General features: G+C 40.1%; 1 protein-coding gene across 1 annotated transcript in view; it reads left to right on the forward strand.

Moving 5' to 3' along the window:
- Positions 1-8,034: 8,034 nt before the first annotated feature.
- The window catches only part of LOC128664723 (phospholipid scramblase 2), a 55,489-nt gene continuing 41,712 nt past the window's right edge, over positions 8,035-21,811 (forward strand). The window contains exons 1-3 of the mRNA XM_053719530.1: positions 8,035-8,086; positions 8,160-8,207; positions 12,079-12,212. Of these exons, the coding sequence (XP_053575505.1) occupies positions 8,198-8,207; positions 12,079-12,212 (144 nt within the window). The 5' untranslated portion in view covers positions 8,035-8,086; positions 8,160-8,197. The remainder of the gene's footprint in view (positions 8,087-8,159; positions 8,208-12,078; positions 12,213-21,811) is intronic.

Raw genomic sequence — 21,811 nt, forward strand, 5'->3', positions numbered from 1 at the left:
TGAATGCCTCTGCCAGGCTCATCTTCCTTACTCGTCGATCTTCATCTGCTGTGCCTCTCTGCCAATACCTTCACTGGCTTCCTCTTGCCTCTAGGATTAAACACAAAATCCTCACTCTGACATACAAAGCTCTCAACTGCACTGCTCCCCCCTACATTTCAGAACTTGTCTCCAGATACTCTCCCTCCCCTTCGATCAGCTCAGGATCTCCTCCTCTGCTCCTCTCTTGTTACTTCCTCACATTCTCGTTTACAGGACTTCTCCAGACTGGCCCCCATCTTGTGGAACTCCCTGCCTCGCTCCACAAGACTATCCCCTAGTTTTAACAGCTTCAAGCACTCCCTAAAAACTCTATTATTCAGGGATGCTTACAACCAACACTATCCTTTCCTAACTCCATTGCTTTCCCCTTGAACCCCTTAGAATGTAAGCCTATGAGCCCAGCTGTTTGCAGATCGCCTTCATAAAAGCCGACTACAATAGTGAAACTCTCGGCAGGGCCCTCTACCCACTTGATCCCTGCAAAAGCTATCCTGTATACCGACTATGTTCACAGCGCTGTGGAATCTGTTGGCGCTCTACAAATACCTGATAATAATAATAATAATAATAACCTCACACAAAATGTTCTTTCTTTAAATGACCTTCCTAGTGGTGTTCTAAATCAGAGAGTGAGAACTTGTAAAGGGTCCCTGGGTAAAACACTCTTTGAATATGTGTGGGATCATAATGTTGATGAATGGACTTAAAAATAAATTCCTCTTATGCTGTTGTGTACTCAGATACTAATCTGACTGCCTTATTGTGTTTCCTACAAGGACCTAACTGCAGATTTGTCTTTCCTGAACTTGTTAGCTACCTAAAGACTAAACCTCCCCAGGATTGTTCTGGATCTGTGACCATAAATCTGCCTATAACCTGACTATTTGCTTTATGGGTATTGTAGTGAAAGGCATTTGGATCACTAATTTTCCACCCCCCAGGTGCTATCTTTAATAAGTGGGAGGCGGATCCTACATCCCTTACCAAATTAGCGTCACAATATAATGGGGATTCTTTTGGGAATGCCATACTGCCAGTTGTAGGATTGTATATTAAGCATCAGGAGTTCAGGACATGGATAGAGAGCTGACAGAATTCAGAAAGCTTGCACTACAGAATTGTATGGCCCTGGACTACTTGGACTACTGTCAGGGTTTTTTCCCTGTTGTGTTTGCCATGTGCTGCTGGCAGCCATTTTATTCACCTCTCTTCCTGACTTGGTGCATTGTGGGGGATGCTGCTCATTGCCTGCACTTCCTTTATGGCCAGACTGTTGTGCATCATCCATGTGAGACAGGATGCAGTCTCAGAATTGTGATGTCATCACTTATTATTTAAAGGGCCTCTGTTCAGTATGCTTTGCCTTTGCGTTGTCTCAGACCTGCTTGTGAGAGCTCCTGTGTTTTACCTGGCTGCCTGACGTCTTTCCTGGTTCCTGATCCCTGGCTTGTTCCTGACTCTGCTGTTTTCCTTGTTCCTGATTCCGTCTCGTCTGACTATTCGCTTTGGCTCCTGACTCGGCGCACTTGACTACCAGCTCTGGTTTTGACTCCTGGCTTGTTATTTGACTTGTGGACTTTTTATTATTTTTTGCTATTAATAAAGGTGTGATTATTTTTGCACTTCTCATCTCAGTCTGATTCCTGGCACTCTGACATTACGCAAAGGCCATGAATCCTGATGGTGCTAATAATCCACCTTTACCTGCCATCATTTCCAGGATGGATGAACAGGATCACCGCTTGGATCAATTTGCACTAGCCCTGCAAACCCTGCTGACTCGCACTGCACATTTGGACCAAAGTGTCCCGCAAGTTATGGCTGCTTCTGTTTCTGCTGCTGCACCTATGCCTACCAGGAGCATGTCCGGTTCTGCATCTCTACCTCAGTGATATGGAGGCGATCCTATTCAGTGCAGAGGGTTTTTGAACCAGGTGGGCATTTACTTTGAGATGTTACCTCAGGCGTTTCCCTCGGACAGAGCTAAGGTGGGATTTCTCATCTCGTTACTCTCTGACACAGCTCTTGCCTGGGCTAATCCCTTGTGGGAGACTAATAAACCTGTGATTTCAAATTACCCTGAATTTGTGGCCTCCTTTCGAAGGGTATTTGATGTTCCGGCTCACTCCTCCTCTGCTGCTAAACGACTCATGTCCATTCAGCAAGGTACAAGATCTGTTGCTCAGTATGCTATTGAGTTCCATACGCTTGCCGCAGAGGTAGGTTGGAACAATGAAGCCCTTGTTGCCGCCTTCTTTCATGGGCTCTCTGATGCGATCAAAGACGAAGTTGCTGCCAGAGATTTAACAGAGGATCTTGAGGCATTGGTGTCTTTTTTTATCCTAATTGACATCAGACTCAGAGAGAGGCCCTCTTTCAAGGAGCGCTTGCGGAAGCCTCCTGTTCCATTGTCTCCTACGTGTTCGTTCCCACCCATGCCTCCCTCTCCTCCCATGCCTCCTGGTCCCGAGTCACCAGGTACTGCTGAGCCGATGCAGCTGGGATTCACGCGTCTCTCCGTGGCGGAGAGGGCCTTTAGGAGGAGGGAGGGGCTCTGCCTCTATTGTGGGTTACAGGGCCACCTTTTGAAGTCTTGACCTACATGGCCGGGAAATGCTCACACCTAAGGTCCTGTCAGGGGCAGACCTTGGGTGGTTTATCCTCGTCCCCCGAAACCACTTAAGGAGAAACCTTTGGTCATTGTTGTCCTTTCCTGGGTGGACTCCTCCATAGTCACTCAGGCTCTTGTTGACTCCGGTGCTGTGGGCTATTTCATTGACAGTGCTTTTGTATCAAAGCACTCCATTCCTGTTTTGCCTCGGTCCGTTCCGCTTGCTTTTGAGGCCATTGATGGCAGGCCCCTTCAGCCCGCATTCGTTACTCACGAAACTGCTCCGTTGTCCATGGCTGTTGGGGCTCTCTATTTTGAAACCCTCCAGTTCCAGGTGATAAACTCTCCGTATTTTCCGGTTGTTCTGGGTTATCCCTGGCTCCAAAAGCACAATCACAGTCTCGACTGGCGCAGGTCCGAAATTTTGTCATGGTCCCCGCAATGTATTTCCACTTGTCTTCGGAAACCAGTTAAAATCTTGTGCACTTCTTCGGTATCTCAATTGCCAGAGGAGTACCGAGAGTTCCTAGACGTGTTTACAAGGTGCGTGCCGGTACGTTGCCTCCTCATCGGTCTTACGATTGTGCCATAGACCTGCAACCCGGAGCCATTCCTCCTCGGGGCCAGGTGTACCCTCTGTCTATTGCAGAGAATTGTGCTATGGAGGAGTATGTTGCCGATGTTCTGTCGTGGGTGATCATCCGCAAATCCTGCTCTCCTGCAGGGACTGGCTTCTTCTTTGTGAAGAAAAAGGGTAGCGAATTAAGACCATGTATCGATTATAGGGGTCTTAATCGTCTTACCATTAAGAATGCTTACCCTATTCCGCTTATTACGGAACTCTTTGACCGTCTCAAGGGAGCTACGGTCTTTACTAAACTTGATTTGAGAGGAGCGTACAATCTTGTTAGGATTAAGGAGGGCCATGAATGGAAAACAGCATTTAACACCAGGAGCAGGCATTATGAGTATCTTGTAATGCCCTTTGGCCTATGTAATGCCCCTGCTGTTTTCCAGGAATTTATAAATGATGTCCTACGAGATATGTTGCAACAGTGTGTTGTGGTGTACTTAGAAGACATCCTCATACACTCACCCACACTTGAGGCTCATCGTTCTGATGTTACACGGGTTCTTCAGAGACTACGTGAGAACGGCCTGTTTTGTAAACTCGAGAAATGTGACTTCCATCAGACTCAAGTAACCTTCCTAGGTTATGTTATCTCCATTGCAGGGTTCTCCATGGATCCTGACAAGTTATCTGCAGTTCTGCAGTGGCCTCGCCCAGTTGGTCTTCGGTATATTCAACGTTTTTTGGGGTTCGCCAATTACTATAGAAAGTTTATTAAAAACTTTTCTTCCTTGGTCAAACCTATCACAGACATGACCTGTAAAGAGAATGATCCACTCCATTGGTCACCTACTGCCATAAAGGCCTTTGATAGTCTTAAGACTGCCTTTGCTGCCGCTCCAGTTCTGGCTCATCCTAACCCTGTCCTGCCTTTCATTCTTGAGGTCAATGCGTCTGAGACTGGAGTAGGTGGCCTCTTGTCTCAACGTCCTACGCCTGACGGTTCTTTGCATCCGTGTGATTTCTTCTCTAGGAAATTGTCTCAAGCGGAGTGCAATTATGAAATTGGTGACAGGGAATTACTGGCTATAAGTTTGGCACTTAAGGAATGGAGGCATCTTCTCGAGGGTACTAGCGTGCCAGTGCTCATTCTTACTGACCACAAGAATTTAACTTATCTATCTGAAGCAAAACGTTTGTCGCCCCGACAGGCCAGATGGGCGCTATTTTTGTCTCGGTTTAATTATGTGGTCTCCTACCTGCCTGGTAGTAAGAATGTTAGGGCTGATGCCCTCTCTCGACAATTTTCACCTCTGTCCAAGGAGGAGTCTGTACCTACTCCTGTTATACCGCCTGACCATATTTTGGCTACCATACGTACTAATTTGACTTCTCCCTTGGGGGAGGAGATCCTGGCTGCACAAACCAATTCACCTCCTGAGAAACCTAGTGATAAGTGTTTTGTTCCTGAGAATCTTCTAACTAAACTTTTGCACACTTACCACTATCCTAAAGCCGCAGGTCACCCAGGCAAGAACCAAATGATTTGGTCTGTCACTCGACAATTCTGGTGGCCAGGTCTTCGTTCTGATGTTGCTGCGTATGTTGCCTCCTGCTCAGTTTGTGCACAGAATAAGACTCCTCGACGTCTTCCTGTGGGTCTTCAACCTATTGCTAATGGTGAGCGTCCTTGGACACATCTTTGCATGAACTTCATTGTCAAGCTCCCTGTTTCCAATGGCAATACTGTTATCCTTATGGTGGTTGACCGTTTTTCTAAAATGTCACATTGCATTCCCTTGATGAAGCTGCCTACCGCTCAGGAGCTTGCTTCAATTTTTGCCCGGGAGGTCTTCCATTTACATGGGTTACCCAATGAGATAGTGTCGGACCGGGGTAGCCAGTTTGTCTCCAGATTTTGGCGTTCCTTTTGTGCTCAAATGGGGATCCAGCTTTCCTTCTCCTCGGCATATCACCCTCAATCCAATGGGGCTGCGGAACGGTCTAATCAAGCTCTCGAACAGTTCCTCCGTTGCTATGTCTCAGATCACCACAATAATTGGTCTGAACTGTTACCTTGGGCAGAGTTTGCTCGTAATAGTGCTATTAATGCTTCCTCCAAGTTATCCCCGTTCATGGCGAATTATGGGTTTCAACCATCCTTGTTGCCCGATTCATTCATGTCTCAGGGTATTCCGGCTTTGGAGGAGCATCTCCGGCAACTCCGTTCCACGTGGGTGCAGATTAAGGATTGCCTTCATCGTTCTATGCAGCGCCAAAAGTTCCAGGCTGATCGTAGGCGTCTCCCCGTACCTTCCTACCAGGTTGGTGAGAGAGTTTGGCTGTCCTCCCACAACTTGAACCTTCATGTGCCTTCCAATAAATTGGCTCCCCGTTATGTTGGTCCTTTTCGAATACTCCGACGGGTTAATCCTGTGGCCTACGCTCTTGACCTTCCTCCTGCTATGCGCATCTCCAATGTTTTTCATGTCTCCCTCTTGAAACCATTGGTTTGTACTCGGTTTACCACTGTGTTGCCTCGTCCCCGTCCTATCCTTGTTGACAACCATGAGGAGTATGAGGTCAGCAGCATTATTGACTCTCGTATGTCCAGGGGCCGTGTACAGTATTTGGTGCACTGGAGGGGCTACGGTCCGGAGGAGCGTTCTTGGGTTCCCTCCTCTGATGTTCATGCTCCTGCCCTCCTCCGTGCCTTGCATGCCCGTTTCTCCAATAAGCCTTTTGTCCTCCTGCGGGGAGGGGTCGTTGAGGGGAGGGTACTGTCAGGGTTTTTTGCCTGTTGTGTTTGCCATGTGCTGCTGGCAGCCATTTTACTCACCTCTCTTCCTGACTTGGTGCATTGTGGGGGATGCTGCTCATTGCTTGCACTTCCTTTTATGGCCAGACTGTTGTTCATCATCCATGTGAGACAGGATGCAGTCTCAGAATTGTGATGTCATCACTTATAATTTAAAGGGCCTCTGTTCAGTATGCTTTGCCTTTGCGTTGTCTCAGACCTGTTTGTGAGAGCTCCCGTGTTTTACCTGGCTGCCTGACGTCCTTCCTGGTTCCTGATCCCTGGCTTGTTCCTGACTCTGCTGTTTTCCTTGTTCCTGATTCCGGCTCGTCTGACTATTCGCTTTGGCTCCTGACTCGGCTCGTCTGACTACCAGCTCTGGTTTTGTCTCCTGGCTTGTTATTTGACTTGTGGACTTTTTTATTATTTTTTGCTATTAATAAAGGTGTGATTATTTTTGCACTTCTCATCTCAGTCTGATTCCTGGCATCCTGACAACTATGCACAGAGCAGACGAAGGTGCAGCAGCAGGAAAAGCATCTACGATATCCATCAAGGTAAGTATACAAGTACCCCTAAGACCACTGTTTTTCAAACCTGTTCTCAGGCATCCCCAATGGTCCAGGTTTTCAGGATTACCCTCGATGCGAGCAGGTAATATAACCATGTTTACTAATCAGCTAATTATTTTACCTGTGCTCCAGTTCAGATAACCTCAAAATGTGGCCTGTTAGGGAGGCTGAGGACAGGTTTGAAAACCAATGCCCTAGACTAAAGAGTGCTGTAATTATATCAGCCTATCTGGACATGCGATGGAGGGTAATTACAAATATGGCCGCTGAGCGTTTTGGAAAAAGTGCGCATGTGTTTCCCTTAAATGATCATTGCGCATGCGAGGTTGCAAGAAATATATCATGCTATAAATATTAAAATGAAATAGGCAGAACTGCTTCTTTATTGGATGGGAACCTGAATGCATTTTATTCTGCCTGTTTTTATGGGCGGTCATATATACACATACACTTGATCAACTTTAAAATCCATTTAAAAAAAAATCAAACTTGCAAAAAGTAACTGCTGGGAGGCAACATTATCTGTGGGATAGAAACTTATTGACTGAGGAAAATTCCCACATCTTTGTATATGGACAATCACATGACCTACAAACATATTAAAGATGTTTAACTTTTAAAAAATCTATTATCCCTTGCTGAAATGGCTACCTATACTGTAAGTTTCACTACTTAAAGTACCAGTCAACACAGTAGATTTGCATAATCAACAAATGCAAGATAACAAGACAATGCAATAGCACTTAGTCTGAACTCCAAATAAGTAGTAGATTTTTTTTCTGACAATTTTAAAAGTTATGCCTTTTTCCACTCCCCCTGTACCATGTGACAGCCATCAGCCATTCACAAATGCATATACGTACCATGTGACAGCCATCAGCCATTCACAAATGCATACACACTTATTCTTGCACATGCTCAGTAGGAGCTGGTAACTCAAAAAGTTTAAATATAAAAAGACTGTGCACATTTTGTTAATGGAAATAAATTGGAAAGTTGTTTAAAATGGCATGCTCTATCTGAATAATGAAAGTTTAATTTTGATTGAGTGTCCCTTTAACTACTGGATATGTAAACAAGAGGTAGCAGAAGATATCAACCCCAGCCTATTCAACAAGGGGTTCCTGCAGCAATTTTTTCAGCTGCTTTCCTGAGTATATTGTCACTTTAAATAGCAGCCATGAGGCAGGCCAGACAGGTTTGTCACAGTTGTGAATTATTTTTTAACATATTTATTGTAATTGATTTCAGACAGCAGGGAATAAATTATTGTAACAGTTTTAGTAACACATCTTTCTTCCCATTGTAACAAAAGAAGATGAGATGACCATAAAAAAATACTGCCATGTCTTTTTTTTGTTTCATTATATGAAACAATTAACAGGAAACTATAACTTACATAGGAGGGGCCAAGAACAAAGTTAACACAGTGCAGTTACCAGTAGATTTCAGGATCTGCACAGTGCTGGATATAAAAAGCTACTGATGACCTGGTTTGTGTTTTCTTTATAAGTTTGCTTCTACATTATTTTCATAAACTTTATAGCTGTTTATTTTTTCTTCTAGAACTGGCAATTTAACTGGAATTTAACTTCATTACAGCAATGTCTACAAGTAAGTGTATTTTATTGCTTTAGATAAAGTGTATCTCAGTGCCGTAACTTAGACTCTGTAATTCAAGGGTGCCCACACTTTAGTTTAATGGGGGCTACTTGTTTTGTCATTGTGACATATGTGGATTGCAGTGTTTCTCAACCATGATCCTCAAGTACCCCCAACAAGCCAGGTTTTCATTATAGCTAAACCAGTGCACAGGTGAAGTAATTAGCTGATCAGTAACCATGGTTACTAACCTACTCTCACCCTTCAACTGATTATTTCACCTGTGCACGCGTTCAGCTATAATGAAAACCTGGCCTTGAGTACTGAGGTTGAGAAATAATGGTGTATTAAACGCTGAATGATATGCTACTTTGTTAAATCAGATTTTACTCGTAAAAATAACACTTTTTTTTCTTATTGAGACAATACTATTAGTGCATAATATACTTGTGCAAACACATTTATAGATTTGTTCTTAAAGGGACATGAAATCTCACATTTTTTCTTTCTCTCCAATTTACTTTTATCAAATTTGCTTCATTATCTTCACATCCTTTGTTAAAGAAGCAGCAGTGCACTACAAGGAGCTAGCTGAACATATCTGGTGAGCGAATGACAAGAGGCAGATATGTGCAGCAACCAGTCAGACGCTTGCTCTCAGTAGTGCATTGCTGCTCCTGAGCCTACTTAAGTATGCTTTTCAATATACTGCAAATAATTAAGTATTTTGTATTACAATCTTTCATGTCCCTTTAAAATAAAAAAAATATATCATGCATCTGAATGAGTACTAATTTAGACATGTTAAGAATATTTTTTATGTTGGAAAGTTTAAAGGAGTATATAAAAGTGCAAAATGAAAAAAATGTTTTTGTAGTATTGTAGTATTACACTATTGCTTGTGTATAACAGTGTGTTTTACCACTGCAAAGGGATTAAACACTTAGTTAAAGTCCGCTCCAGAGTAGCAGTGCACTTTTGGGAGCTAATAGCTGAAAGCACCTGGTGAACCAATGACTACAGACAAATGTGTGTAGCAACCAATCACCAGTTAGCTCCCAGTAGTGTAGGAACATATGCTTTTAAAACAAAGGATACCAAAAGAACAAAGTAAATTGACAATCACATCCCTACAAACACAATGCCATTAAAAAGCAAACAAAAAAACAAAACCTTATTTACAAACAGTTACATACAAAAGAAAAATTAAGTAGTACAAAGAAAAAAAAGAGAAACTAATAAATAATATACAGTGGATGGTACAAATAGTGTACATAGAAAAAGCACTACAGCAATAACAGAATATTCTCTTCTTTCTTTGTTGCTAAAATTGTACCTATCTGACACCTAGATTACGAGTTGTGCGTTCGTGTTTTAACGCTGAAAAAAATTGTCATTTCAGCGTTTAAAACGGCACCGCAGCCATTACAAGTCTTGTCGGTATAGCTATACCGCAAGCCTTTTAGCCTGTAACGCAACGTCAGTCCCGCACTTGTAAATATTAAGTTTTTTTCATGGGACTTCCATAGCGCAGCCATTACGAGTTTTGCGGTGAGGCTAAAAAGCTTGCGTTACACCCTATAACAAGATCCGTACCGCCATCTTAGAGCAGTACTGTAGTTATCAGTTTTATGCAACAAAACTGTTACATAAAACTCATAACTAAACTGTTACAAAGTACACTAACACCCATAAACTACCTATTAGGCCCTCCCACATCACAAATACTATATTAGTTATTAACCCCTAATCTGCCGCTCCCGAGATCGCCGCCACTAATAACATTTATTAACCCCTATTCCGCCACTCCCCGACATCGTCACCACTATAATAAAGTTATTAACCCCTAAACCGCCGCCCTCCCACATAGCAAACACTATTTAAATATTATTAACCCCTAATCTGCCGTCCGCCCACATCGCCCCCACTATACTAAAGTTATTAAGCCCTACACCGCCACTATAATAAACCTATTAACCCCTAAACCACAAGCCCCCCCACAACGAAATATACTAAATAAACCTATTAACCCCTAAATCGAAAGCCCCCCACATTGCAATAAACAAATTTAAACTAGTAACCCCTAAACCTAACGCCCCCTTAACTTTATATTAAAATTACAATTTCCCTATCTTAAATTAAATTAAAACTTACATGTCAAATTAAAAAAAACTAAGTTTAAGCAAACAATTAAACTAATACAACTATTAAACTAAAATTAAACTAACTACCAATTAAATAAAACTAAAATACTATTAAAAAAAATCCTAACACTACTCTAAAAATTACAAACTATCTAATTACAAAAAATAACACACTAAATTACGAAAAATAGCAAACAAAATTATTAAAAATAAAAAAGAATTACACCTAATCTAGTAGCCCTATAAAAATAACAAAGCCCCCCCCAAAATAAAAAAAAACCCTAGCCTACAATAAACTACCAATAGCCCTTAAAAGGGCCTTTTATAGGGCATTGCCCTAAGTTAAACAGCTCTTTTACCTGTAAAAACAAATACTAAGACCCCCCCCAACAGTAAAACCCACCACCCAACCAACCCCCCAAAATAAAAAATCGAACTCTAACAAAAACCTAAGCTACCCGTTGCCCTGAAAAGGGCATTTGTATGGGCATTGTCCTTAAAAGGGCATTTAGCTCTTTTGCATTGCCCTGAAAAGGGCATTTAGCTCTTTTAAGAATAGCCTAAACCCTAAACTAAAAAAAAAAAAAACACCCAAAAAAGTTTAAAAAAATCCTAACACTAACCCCCGAAGATCCACTCACAGTTGCTGAAGTCCTGCTTAAAGGATCTTCATCCCGGCGGCTCCATCTTCATCCAGGCGGCATCTTCTATCTTCATCCCGGCATCGTCTTCTATCTTCATCCCTGCGGCATGGAGCGGGTTCCTGAAGACATCCGGCTCGAAACATCTTCTTCATACGGTCGCCGCCGTATACTGAATCTTCAATGCAAGGGACGCGATTCAAAATGGCGTCCCTTGCATTCCTATTGGCTGATTTGATTTTGGAAATTCAAATCAGCCAATAGGATGAGAGCTACTGAATCCTATTTGCTGTTCACCTGAAATTCTATTGGCTGATTTGATTTGATATCGGGAGCAGCAGATTAGAAGTTAATAGATTTATTTAGGTGGCGGCGATATCGGGAGCGGCAGATTAGGGGTTAATAACTTTATGTAGGTGGCGGCAATGTCTGGGGCAGCAGATTAGGGTTGTTCAGATTTAAGGTTTATGTTAGGGTGTTAGGTTTTAATATAACTTTTTTCCCCCCATAGACATCAATGGGTCTACGTTACAGAGCTGATGTTAGGTTTTTTTCTGACACCTTCTCCCCATTGTTGTCTATGGGGAAAGCGTGCACGAGCACGTCAAAACAGCGCTTGGATTGTGTGCAGTATAGAGCTCAACGCAACCATATCGCACACTCAAGCCGGCTGTTTCAAAACTTGTAATGGCTGCACTATAGAGGGTTAAAAAAAGCAACTTTTGTTGCGTTCGTTAATTTCCCTATAGCGCGCATAACTCATAATCTAGGTGTGAGTAAATAAAACCATCTAAAGGCTAGGTTATACTTTTTTTTTATTTTTTATTATAGAGTGAAGAGTTGCCTACAGCATAATGCTGATCGTTCCGCATAGCTATTGGCTAAGAGGTGGAAATGTCACCTCATTAAAAAAAATGAGCAGTGTCGTGGGCTGTCAGAGCTGCTTCGCTAAGCAGTGAAGCCGTCGAAATAAAGGCACCTTTTCATCCTTCTCTTTCACATGCATGATATACTTTTTTATTTTACAGTTTATTTTGTTTGTTTTATATAGTTTAATCTCCCTTTAAAGGATTCCTCCTTACTATGTTTTGTTAACAGATTACAATGTCACTAACGTCGGTCCCATCAAGACCCAGCCTCAATGGCATAGTGATGGAATGGCTACCCATAGTTATCAGCCATGTGAACAAACGTTTGCTGTTGTGCCTCCAGGACTGGAGGGCCTTATAGAGGTCAGAAAAATTGTCAAATTCAAAACTTTGACGTACATGTTGTGAATAGAGAGGTTAAAGGGGCAGTATACACCAATTTTCATATAACTGCATGTAATAGACACTACTATAAAGAAGAATATGCACAGATACTGATATAAAAATACAGTATAAAACCTTTAATAAACTTACTTAGAAGCACCCAATTTAACACTGTTGATGAGATTAGCCTGGGACACCCACTGAAAGGGGCTGATAGCAGAACCTCCCCTCTCCTCTGCATATGAAAAGACCCATTACACAAACAGAAGTAGTCTGAAGTCTGTAAACATCAGTCTACATCTAAAACTTTGGGGCTTGGTTAGGAGTCTGAAAATCAGCAAAATGTTATTTCAAAATAAGCAAAACTATGCATTTTTACAAAAACACACCCAGATGTGCTATATAAACGGATAATCTGCAAAACATTTATGCAAAGAAAAATCTAGTGTATAATGTCCCTTTAAACCCTTTTGCTACCAGGATTTTCAGAGAAAAACTTGTTGAAAGTACTGGAGAATTTTTAGCATTTTTGCAATCACTCAATTTAAACAGAAATAGAGCTTTTTTTTTTTTTTTGCCTATGAAAAATATTTTTAAAGTAGAAAATTCAATGTATTGATCTAGAACCATTTTAGTATATTTGGCAGCCAAATACAATTTATATAAGGCAATTAACTTTTTTGAAAACATTTGGGTTTCTCACTGAAATGTATTTACACTCAACTATTGCAGTCATAAGACAAATGGTAGGAAAAGCTTTCCTGGTGTCACCTTTGTTCAAAAACAGCAGACCTGTATGGCTTTGCATTTGTTTTTTTTTTGCAATTAGAAGGCAGCTAAATGAAGCTGCACACCACGCTTCTGAAATTCCTGGAAGTGAAGGGGCTAATCGGGTAGCTTGTAAGGTTAGAGATTGCCCTCCTACCTGACACCTCCCACCCTCTGATCCCAACCTGATCCATCCCAAACACCTTTCTTCCCTGCCAGTATGCAGTTTAGTTGTTTGTTTTTTTTCCCATTAATTATTTTGTATTGAGGTTTGAATATTATGTACAGCGAGTGTACAGGTAATTACATGTACATTGAACATATCAGATTCAGTATACATATTTAGAATTAAATAAAACTGGTTTCTAAATACAATCTTCTGTCTGATGCCTAAATCAAACAAATCTTAGAAAAACATCTATAGGTTTATCTGTTTATCTTAGCTATAAACCTCCAATGTAAAATCATCCATGCTAAACTAATGATAGTATCCGCAACATGAAAGAAAAATTAAATTATCCTCCAATACAAATATAACCCTGGCTATGTGAATGAGAATTGTCACAACATTACCTAATACCAGTCCGGGAATTACACGAGGCATAGTTATTCAGGGTCAGATCTTGATGTGTAGGTCTCTGCGGTGTCCAGGGAAAAGGTCCTCGAGGTACCACCGGTAAGTCTCCCCACCTCTCTAACTGTTGAGACTTATATAGAGTATTGGAACCTTCCACATGTCCGGCTTCTTCAGTTCCTGATTGAGCAGGTCAGTTTTAAACTTCCCCAGTCAGGAACTCATCATGATCAGGGTCCTAGCTCTGTATTTTTCTGCTCAAAGATCAGATCAGGTCTGACTTTTGCATCCGTAGTTTGAGACATGAAATCAGAGCTCTCCTTTGCCAGACAGTTTGATGTTTGATGGGGTTTGGAATGTCTCATATAACAAGGTACAGAACTTTTTCTTAAAGTCCAATAAATTTTTTGTTGTAAGGTATTAGATAACACCTCCATTACCACTAGGGAGGTATAGTTAGAATATTCAAAAATATAACCAGCTTTAACAAATCTGGTTTAATAACCCAGACTCTTTGGGGGGGATTATATGCGGCAGCCCAAATGATACAAGCAGCCAGACTCAAGAGTTAGGCCTCCTGGTTAGCCCCTGCACAGTTTAGCTGAAAAACATAGTAGTAAACTACTAGACTCCATTGGATCTTCTGCCCCCCAGATTTAAAAAAAAAAAAAAAGATTTATTTCTGTAGTGTAAGGGTCCCTCCTCACCCTCTTACTTCCCTGATCCCTCCTCCCTACCACTGCCCACCACCATATATAATACTGGCAGCCAGTCTGTCAGTAACAAATTACTATTTTATGTTTTGTTTTTGGTTTAATTTTTTTTTTTTTTCTGCCCTGTCTTATATTTTTTGCTGTAGTGTACAGAACACTGCCCCTCCCTCCCCCTTCCTTGCTGGACCACCCACCTGCCTCTCTCTCCACACTGTACCAATGACCAATCGTTTCAAAGAGTGACACACACAGTGAATGATCCGCGAACTGTCTTCATTTGTCTTCTGCCCTCAGCTGCAGTCTCCGCTGTCTAAGCCGACAGCGGCACTGCAGCATGTGCCTCTGTGTTGGATTTGGGTACTACGTCAACACAGCACTCTGGGCAAAGTACTGTGTGATGTAGTAGTTATGTCCAAATGATGTAATTGTAAAGGGAAATTGTCAAAATGTGTCCCCCTTTTTTTTTTTTTTTTTTCTTTTTTTTGGTTAGGTCACCAAAAGCATGTCCACCTTCACCAATACAGAGGTAGTAATTGTTCTTATCAGCCAATGAGCTTTAGCTGTAGTAAAGAACTAATGCTGCAGTATTAGCTTTAAACAGCTTTTACTACAACTTGCTACCTTTTAAGCTCCTCCTGTACTCTATACAATATTAAATAAAAAAAAAAAATAAAAAAAAAAAATATATATATATATATATATATATATATATATATATATATATATATATATATATATATATATATATATATATATATATATAGAGAGAGAGAAATTCTTGCTCTGATTTTATTTTTTGCATTAGTGACTGCCCCTATCTATGGGTTTGATCACAATCTTGTGCTTGTTTTCGGCACATGAGTTCTGAACTTTGCCCGATGTAGGTTCAGCTGCTGATTGGTGACTGCACACATATGCCTCTTGTTATTGGCTCACCTATTGGGCTCCATTTACCAAGCAGTGATTGATTCTTCGGAGGCCCATAATTTCAGGCTCATCTTAAGATTCCCTATAACCTGTCTTCTACCTAAAATGTAGTCTGATCAGGATGATTAACAGCTTCTGCTAGCGGCCGATACGTTTTTATCTTTAAAGGGCCATTATAGTCAAAAAAGGACATGCGCTAATCCATTAGAGCATGCAATTTTCTGACTATAGACCCTGGTCTACAATGTATTTAACCACCACAAAGGGGTTAAAGACAGAGTAGATGTTGTGCTTGGGACCCACGGTGCACTGCTGGTCCCGAGCTGAACCCGCCACTGATCCAATCGGCAGCGGGTTCATTTAAGGAACAGCAGTGCACCATAAGTCCTGAGCAGAACATCTACTGTGTGTTTACTCCCTTTGTGAAGTTAAATATACAGTAGATCAGGGTCAATATTTAAACAAATGGCATGCTGTAATGGCTAAGAGCATGTAATATTTTGATTATAGTTGCCCTTTAATTGCTTATCCAACATGTAGGGAGTTGTTTCATTGTCCATGTTCAAAACCAATGTTCCCTTCGAAAATTATTTAAAAAAAAAAAAGTGTTTCCAGAGGTTTATTAAGTCCTTTGAATTAGATGAGTAAAAAATCCCCCTGAAAATGTGTTATTTGTTGAGAATTTGGGATATGAAACCCATCAATTTTCTTTTTTGATTCAAACGGAGCACACAGCTTTAAAAAGTTTCCAATTTATTTCTATTATCAAATTTGTTCTTATGGTGTTGAAGAGATACTTAGGTGGGTGCCTGGAGCAGTATATGGCAGGAAATAGTGCTGCCATCTAGTGCTCTTGCAAAACTACTGCCATATAGTGCTCCAGACATGTACGCTCCTTAAATGATGTCCCTACTTTTCCAACAAAATATACCAAAAGAATGAAGAAAACTTGATAATAGAAGAAAATTAGAAAGTTTTTAAAATGTTATGCTCTATCTGAACCATGGGGTCTCATGTCCCTTTTAATTGCTGTTGAGCAATACAAGTGCTTAATTATGATTGTGTTGACATTTAAACTGTTAACACGCTGATTAACAATTAAACAATAGGTGATAATCACAGTCTGTGGGTCTCATTTATTATTGTAAGGTAAGACAATCGGCTAGATTATGAGGGGTGCGGTACTAACTTGCAAGTTATTGTCACCGCTCACTTCCCTACAGCGCTGGTATTACAGGTTTATAAAAACCCGGCATTATCAGGCAAGAAGTGAGCATAGAGCAAAATTGAGCTCCATGCTGCACTCCAATACCAGCACTGCTGAAAGTCGCGGTGAGCTGGTTTTACATGCTCGTGCACAATTTCCCCATAGACATCAATGGGGAGAGCCGGCTGAAAAAAAGCCTAACGCCTGCAAAAAAAGCAGCGTAAAGCTCCGTAACGCAGCCCCATTGATTCCTATGGGAAAACTAAATTTATGTTTACACCTAACACCCTAACATGAACCCCGAGTCTTAGCACCCCTAATCTTACACTTATTAACCCCTAATCTGCCGCCCCGACATCGCTGCCACTATAATAAACATATTAACCCCCAAAACCGCCACACTCCCGCTTCACAAACACTAGTTAAATATTATTAACCCCTAATCTGCTGCCCTTAACATCGCCGCCACCTACTTACATTTATTAACCCCTAATCTGCTGCCCCAACGCTGCCGCCACTATACTACATTTATTAACCCCTAAACCCAAGTCTAAACCTGACCCTAACACCCCCTAACTTAAATATAATTAAAATAAATCTAAAAAAAATCTACTTTCATTACCTAAATAATTCCTATTTAAAACTAAATACTTACCTGTAAAATAAACCCTAAGCTAGCTACAATATAACTAATAGTTACATTGTATCTAGCTTAGGGTTTATTTTTATTTTACAGGTAAGTTTTTGTATTTATTTTAACTAGGTAGAATAGTTATTAAATAGTTATTAACTATTTACTAACTACCTAGTTAAAATAAATACAAATTTACCTGTAATATAAAACCTAACCTGTCTTATACTAACACCTAAACTTACACTACAATTAAATAAATTACATTAATTAAATGCAATTACCTAAATTACAAAAAACCCCACTACATTACACAAAATAAAAAAAGAAATGATCTGATATTTAAACTAATTACACCTAATCTAATAGCCCTATCAAAATAAAAAAGCCCCCCCCAAATAAAAAAACCCTAGCCTAAACTAAACTACCAATAGCCCTTAAAAGGGCCTTTTGCAGGGCATTGCCCCAAAGAAATCCACTCTTTTACCTGTAAAAAAAAATACAAACACCACCACCAACACAACCAAACCCCCCAAATAAAATACTAACTAAAAAAACCTAAGCTTCCCATTGCCCTCTTTTTCAAGTGCCCAGACCCTAAGCTAAAAATAAAACCCACCCAATAAACCCTTAAAAAAAACCTAACACTAACCCCTGAAGATCCACTTACAGTTTTGAAGACCGGACATCCATCCTCAACGAAGCCGGGAGAAGTCTTCATCCAAGCCGGCAGAAGTGGTCCTCCAGACGGGCAGAAGTCTTCATCCATCCGGCATGGAGCGGGTCCATCTTCAAGACATCCGACACGGAGCATCCTCTTCAATCGAAGTCTTCTATTGGAACAGCCAATAGAATGCGAGCTCAATTGGCTGATCCAATCAGCCAATAGAATTTTTTCACCTTTTATTCAGATTGGCTGATAGAATTCTATCAGCCAATCAGAATTCAAGGGACGCCATCTTGGATGACGTCATTTAAAGGAACCTTCATTCTGGAAGAAGACTTCATTTGAGGATGATGCTCCGCGCCGGATGTCTTGAAGATGGAGCCGCTCCGCGCCGGATGGATGAAGATGGAAGATGCCGTCTGGAGGATCACTTCTGCCGGCTTGGATGAAGACTTCTCCCGGCTTCGTTGAGGACTTCTTGCCGCTTGGATAAAGACTTCTCCCGGCTTTGTTTAGGATGGATGTCTTCAAAACTGTAAGTGGATCTTCGGGGTTAGTATTAGGTTTTTTTAAGGGTTTATTGGGTGGGTTTTATTTTTAGCTTAGGGTTTGGGCACTTGAAAAAGAGCTAAATGCCCTTTTAAGGGTAATGCCCATCCAAATGCCCTTTTCAGGGCAATGGGGAGCTTAGGTTTTATTAGTTAGGATTTTATTTGGGGGCTTTGGTTGTGTGGGTGGTGGGTTTTACTGTTGGGGGGTGTTTTTATTTTTTTTTACAGGTAAAAGAGCTGATTTCTTTGGGGCAATGCCCCGCAAAAGGCCATTTTAAGGGTTATTGGTAGTTTAGTTTAGGCTTGGTTTTTTATTTTTATTTTGAGGGGGCTTTTTTATTTTGATAGGGCTATTAGATTAGGTGTAATTAGTTAAAATATCTGAATTTCTTTTATTTTGTGTAATTTAGTATGTTTTTTTTTGTAATTTAGTTAATTGTATTTAATGTAATTTATTTAATTGTAGTGTAATGTTAGGTGTTAGTGTAACTCAGGTCAGGTTTTATTTTACAGGTGAATTTGTTTTTTTTGTTTTAGCTAGGTAGTTAGTACATAGTTAATAACTATTCTACCTAGTTAAATTAAATACAAACTTGCCTGTAAAATAAAAATAAACCCTAAGCTAGATACAATGTAACTATTAGTTATATTGTAGCTAGCTTAGGGTTTATTTTACAGGTAAGTATTTAGTTTTAAATAGGAATTATTTAGGTAATGATAGTAGGTTTTATTTAGATTTATTTTAATTATATTTAAGTTAGGGGTGTTAGGGTTAGGGTTAGACTTAGGTTTAGTGGTTAATAAATTTAGTATAGTGGCGGCAGATTACGGGTTAATAAATGTAGGTAGGTGGCGGCGATGTTAGGGGCAGCAGATTAGGGGTTAATAATATATAACTAGTGTTTGTGAGGCGGGAGTGCGGCGGTTTAAGGGTTACTATGTTTATTCTAGTGGCGGAGATGTCCGGAGCAGCAGATTAGGGGTTGATAATTTTATTTTAGTGTTTGCGATGCGGGAGGGCCTCGGTTTAGGGGTTAATAGGTAGTTTATGGGTGTTAGTGTACTTTGTAGCACTTTAGTTATGAGTTTTATGTTACAGCTTTGTAGCGTAAAACTCATAACTACTGACTTTCAGTTTACGGTATTGATCTTGGTGGTATAGGGTGTACCGCTCACTTTTTGGCCTCCAAGGCAGACTCGTAATACCGGCGCTGTGGAAGTCCCATTGAAAAAAGACTTTACGCAAATTGCGTAAGTTAATTTGCATTAAGGCCAAAAAAGTGTGAGGTGCCCCTAATCCTGCAAGACTCGTTAAAGCAGCGTTATGAGCCTTAACGCTGCTTTTTCACTCATGCCGCAAAACTCCTAATCTAGCCGAATGTTACCCAACTAGGTAACCTGTCCGCCTGTGATATTGAAAAGTATTGTGCTACCTGTGCTTAAAGGGACATTAAACACTTTGAGATGGTAATATCAAATGTTAAAATAAAAATATATATATATATATATATATATATATATATATATATATATATATATATATATATATATATATATATATATATATATATATATATATATATATATATATATATATATATAAGTCTGCAATATATTTTTTTCATTATTTTTGTCCCTTTTCCTGTAATTCCATTCTGAAATTGTGAGCTTTTCAGTTCTTGTTAGAAATGGAAGTGAAGAATACTGTTATTTTCCACACAGCCACTAGCTACACAATCTACTGACCTATTTATAACTGTCCCTTATTGGCCACAGCAGACAAAGTAACCTAAGTTACAACATGGCAGCTTGTTTTATAGTTACTAAGGGGCATATTTTTTTAAAACATTTTTTTTTTATACTTTTATTTATAATTTTGCAAAATTAAAAAATGCATGATACATCATTATGTAGATACATAATTCATTGTCTTGTTACATTTTGTGTGACAATTTTTAAACATTCAAGTGTTTTTTTCATTTTTCTCATCAAGATTAAAGGGTATATGTTGATAAATTATTGTCTTTCTACTCCTAATCCTAATTCGGACTAAATATATTTTAAGTGAAGTTATTCCATTCTCCCAAAATTTGTAATTCTAATAAATATTCTGCATTTTTAAAGGCTAATAGTATCTCTCTTTCTTTGATTTCAGGCAGAGTGTGTGTGTGTGTGTATGTATGTGTGTGTGTATATATATATATATATATATATATATATATATATATATATATATATATATATATATATATATATATATATATATATATATATATATATATAACCACTTTTCAAAGAAATATTCTATTTATTAATATCCATTAACAGTCCATTTGGTAGTGATGTCGCGAATAGTTCCTGGCGAACATAGCATGTTCGCATTCGCCGCAGCGGGCGAACATATGCGATGTTCGATCCGCCCCCTATTCGTCATCATTGAGTAATACTTTGACCCTGTACCTCACAGTCAGCAGGCACATTCCAGCCAATCAGCAGCAGACCCTTCCTCCCAGACCCTTCTACCTCCTGGACAGCATCCATTTTAGATTCATTCGGAAGCTGCATTGTTAGTGAGAGGAGGGACAGTGTAGCTGCTGCTGATTTAGTAGGGAAATATATAGCTAGGCTAGTGTATTCAGTGTCCACTACAGTCCTGAAGGACTCATCTGATCTCTGCTCTAAGGACAGCACCCCAAAAAGCCCTTTTTAGGGCTGCTTTTTTTTTGTTTTTTTTCTGTGTAATCTAATTGCAGTTGCCTGCCTGCCAGCGTGTGTGTCAGGCTCACAGCGTATACTGTGCCCACTTGCCCAGTGCCACCACTCATATCTGGTGTAACAGTAGTGTAGATTTAAAAAAAAAACAACACTTTTTTGACTGTGTTAAATAATAGCAGTCAGTTTCCTTCACACGTGTGCGTTTAAGTGCCTGCCTGCCAGGGCACAGTGTCACCCCAGTGCAACTCATATCTGGTGTAACAGTAGTGTACATACCTGATGTTTTAAAGCATGTTATTCCAAACAATTAAGGAATGTTAGGTGATTTATGCCCTTTATGGATTAAAACCAGACTCTGCATCAACTATGTAATTTTCCATGGGAGTTTTGCCATGGATCCCCCTCCGGCATGCCACAGTCCAGGTGTTGGTACCCTTGAAACAACTTTTCCATCACTATTGTGGCCAGAAAGAGTCCCTGTGGGTTTTAAAATTTGCCTGCCTATTGAAGTCTATGGTGGTTCGCCCGTTCGCGAACAGTTGCGGAAGTTTGCGTCTGCCGTTCGCGAACGCAAAATTTTAGGTTCGCGACATCACTAATTATTGGCTTTTTTTTTGTTCTATCCAAATTTAAATATTAGCTTTTTGGCTAGTAAGATGATCATTATAGTGATCTTTCTCTTTTTTTTTTATTTTGTTATTTTGCTTGGTAAATCAAAGAGCATGATATTATTAATATCCAATTTAAAATTAAACCTCGTAATTTTTGTAAGCAGAGAAGATACCTGGCACCAAAATTGGTGTATTTTAGGACAAAGCCATATGT

This window comes from Bombina bombina, chromosome 6 (genome assembly GCF_027579735.1).
Source record: "Bombina bombina isolate aBomBom1 chromosome 6, aBomBom1.pri, whole genome shotgun sequence".
NCBI classification, from domain to species: Eukaryota; Metazoa; Chordata; class Amphibia; order Anura; family Bombinatoridae; genus Bombina; species Bombina bombina.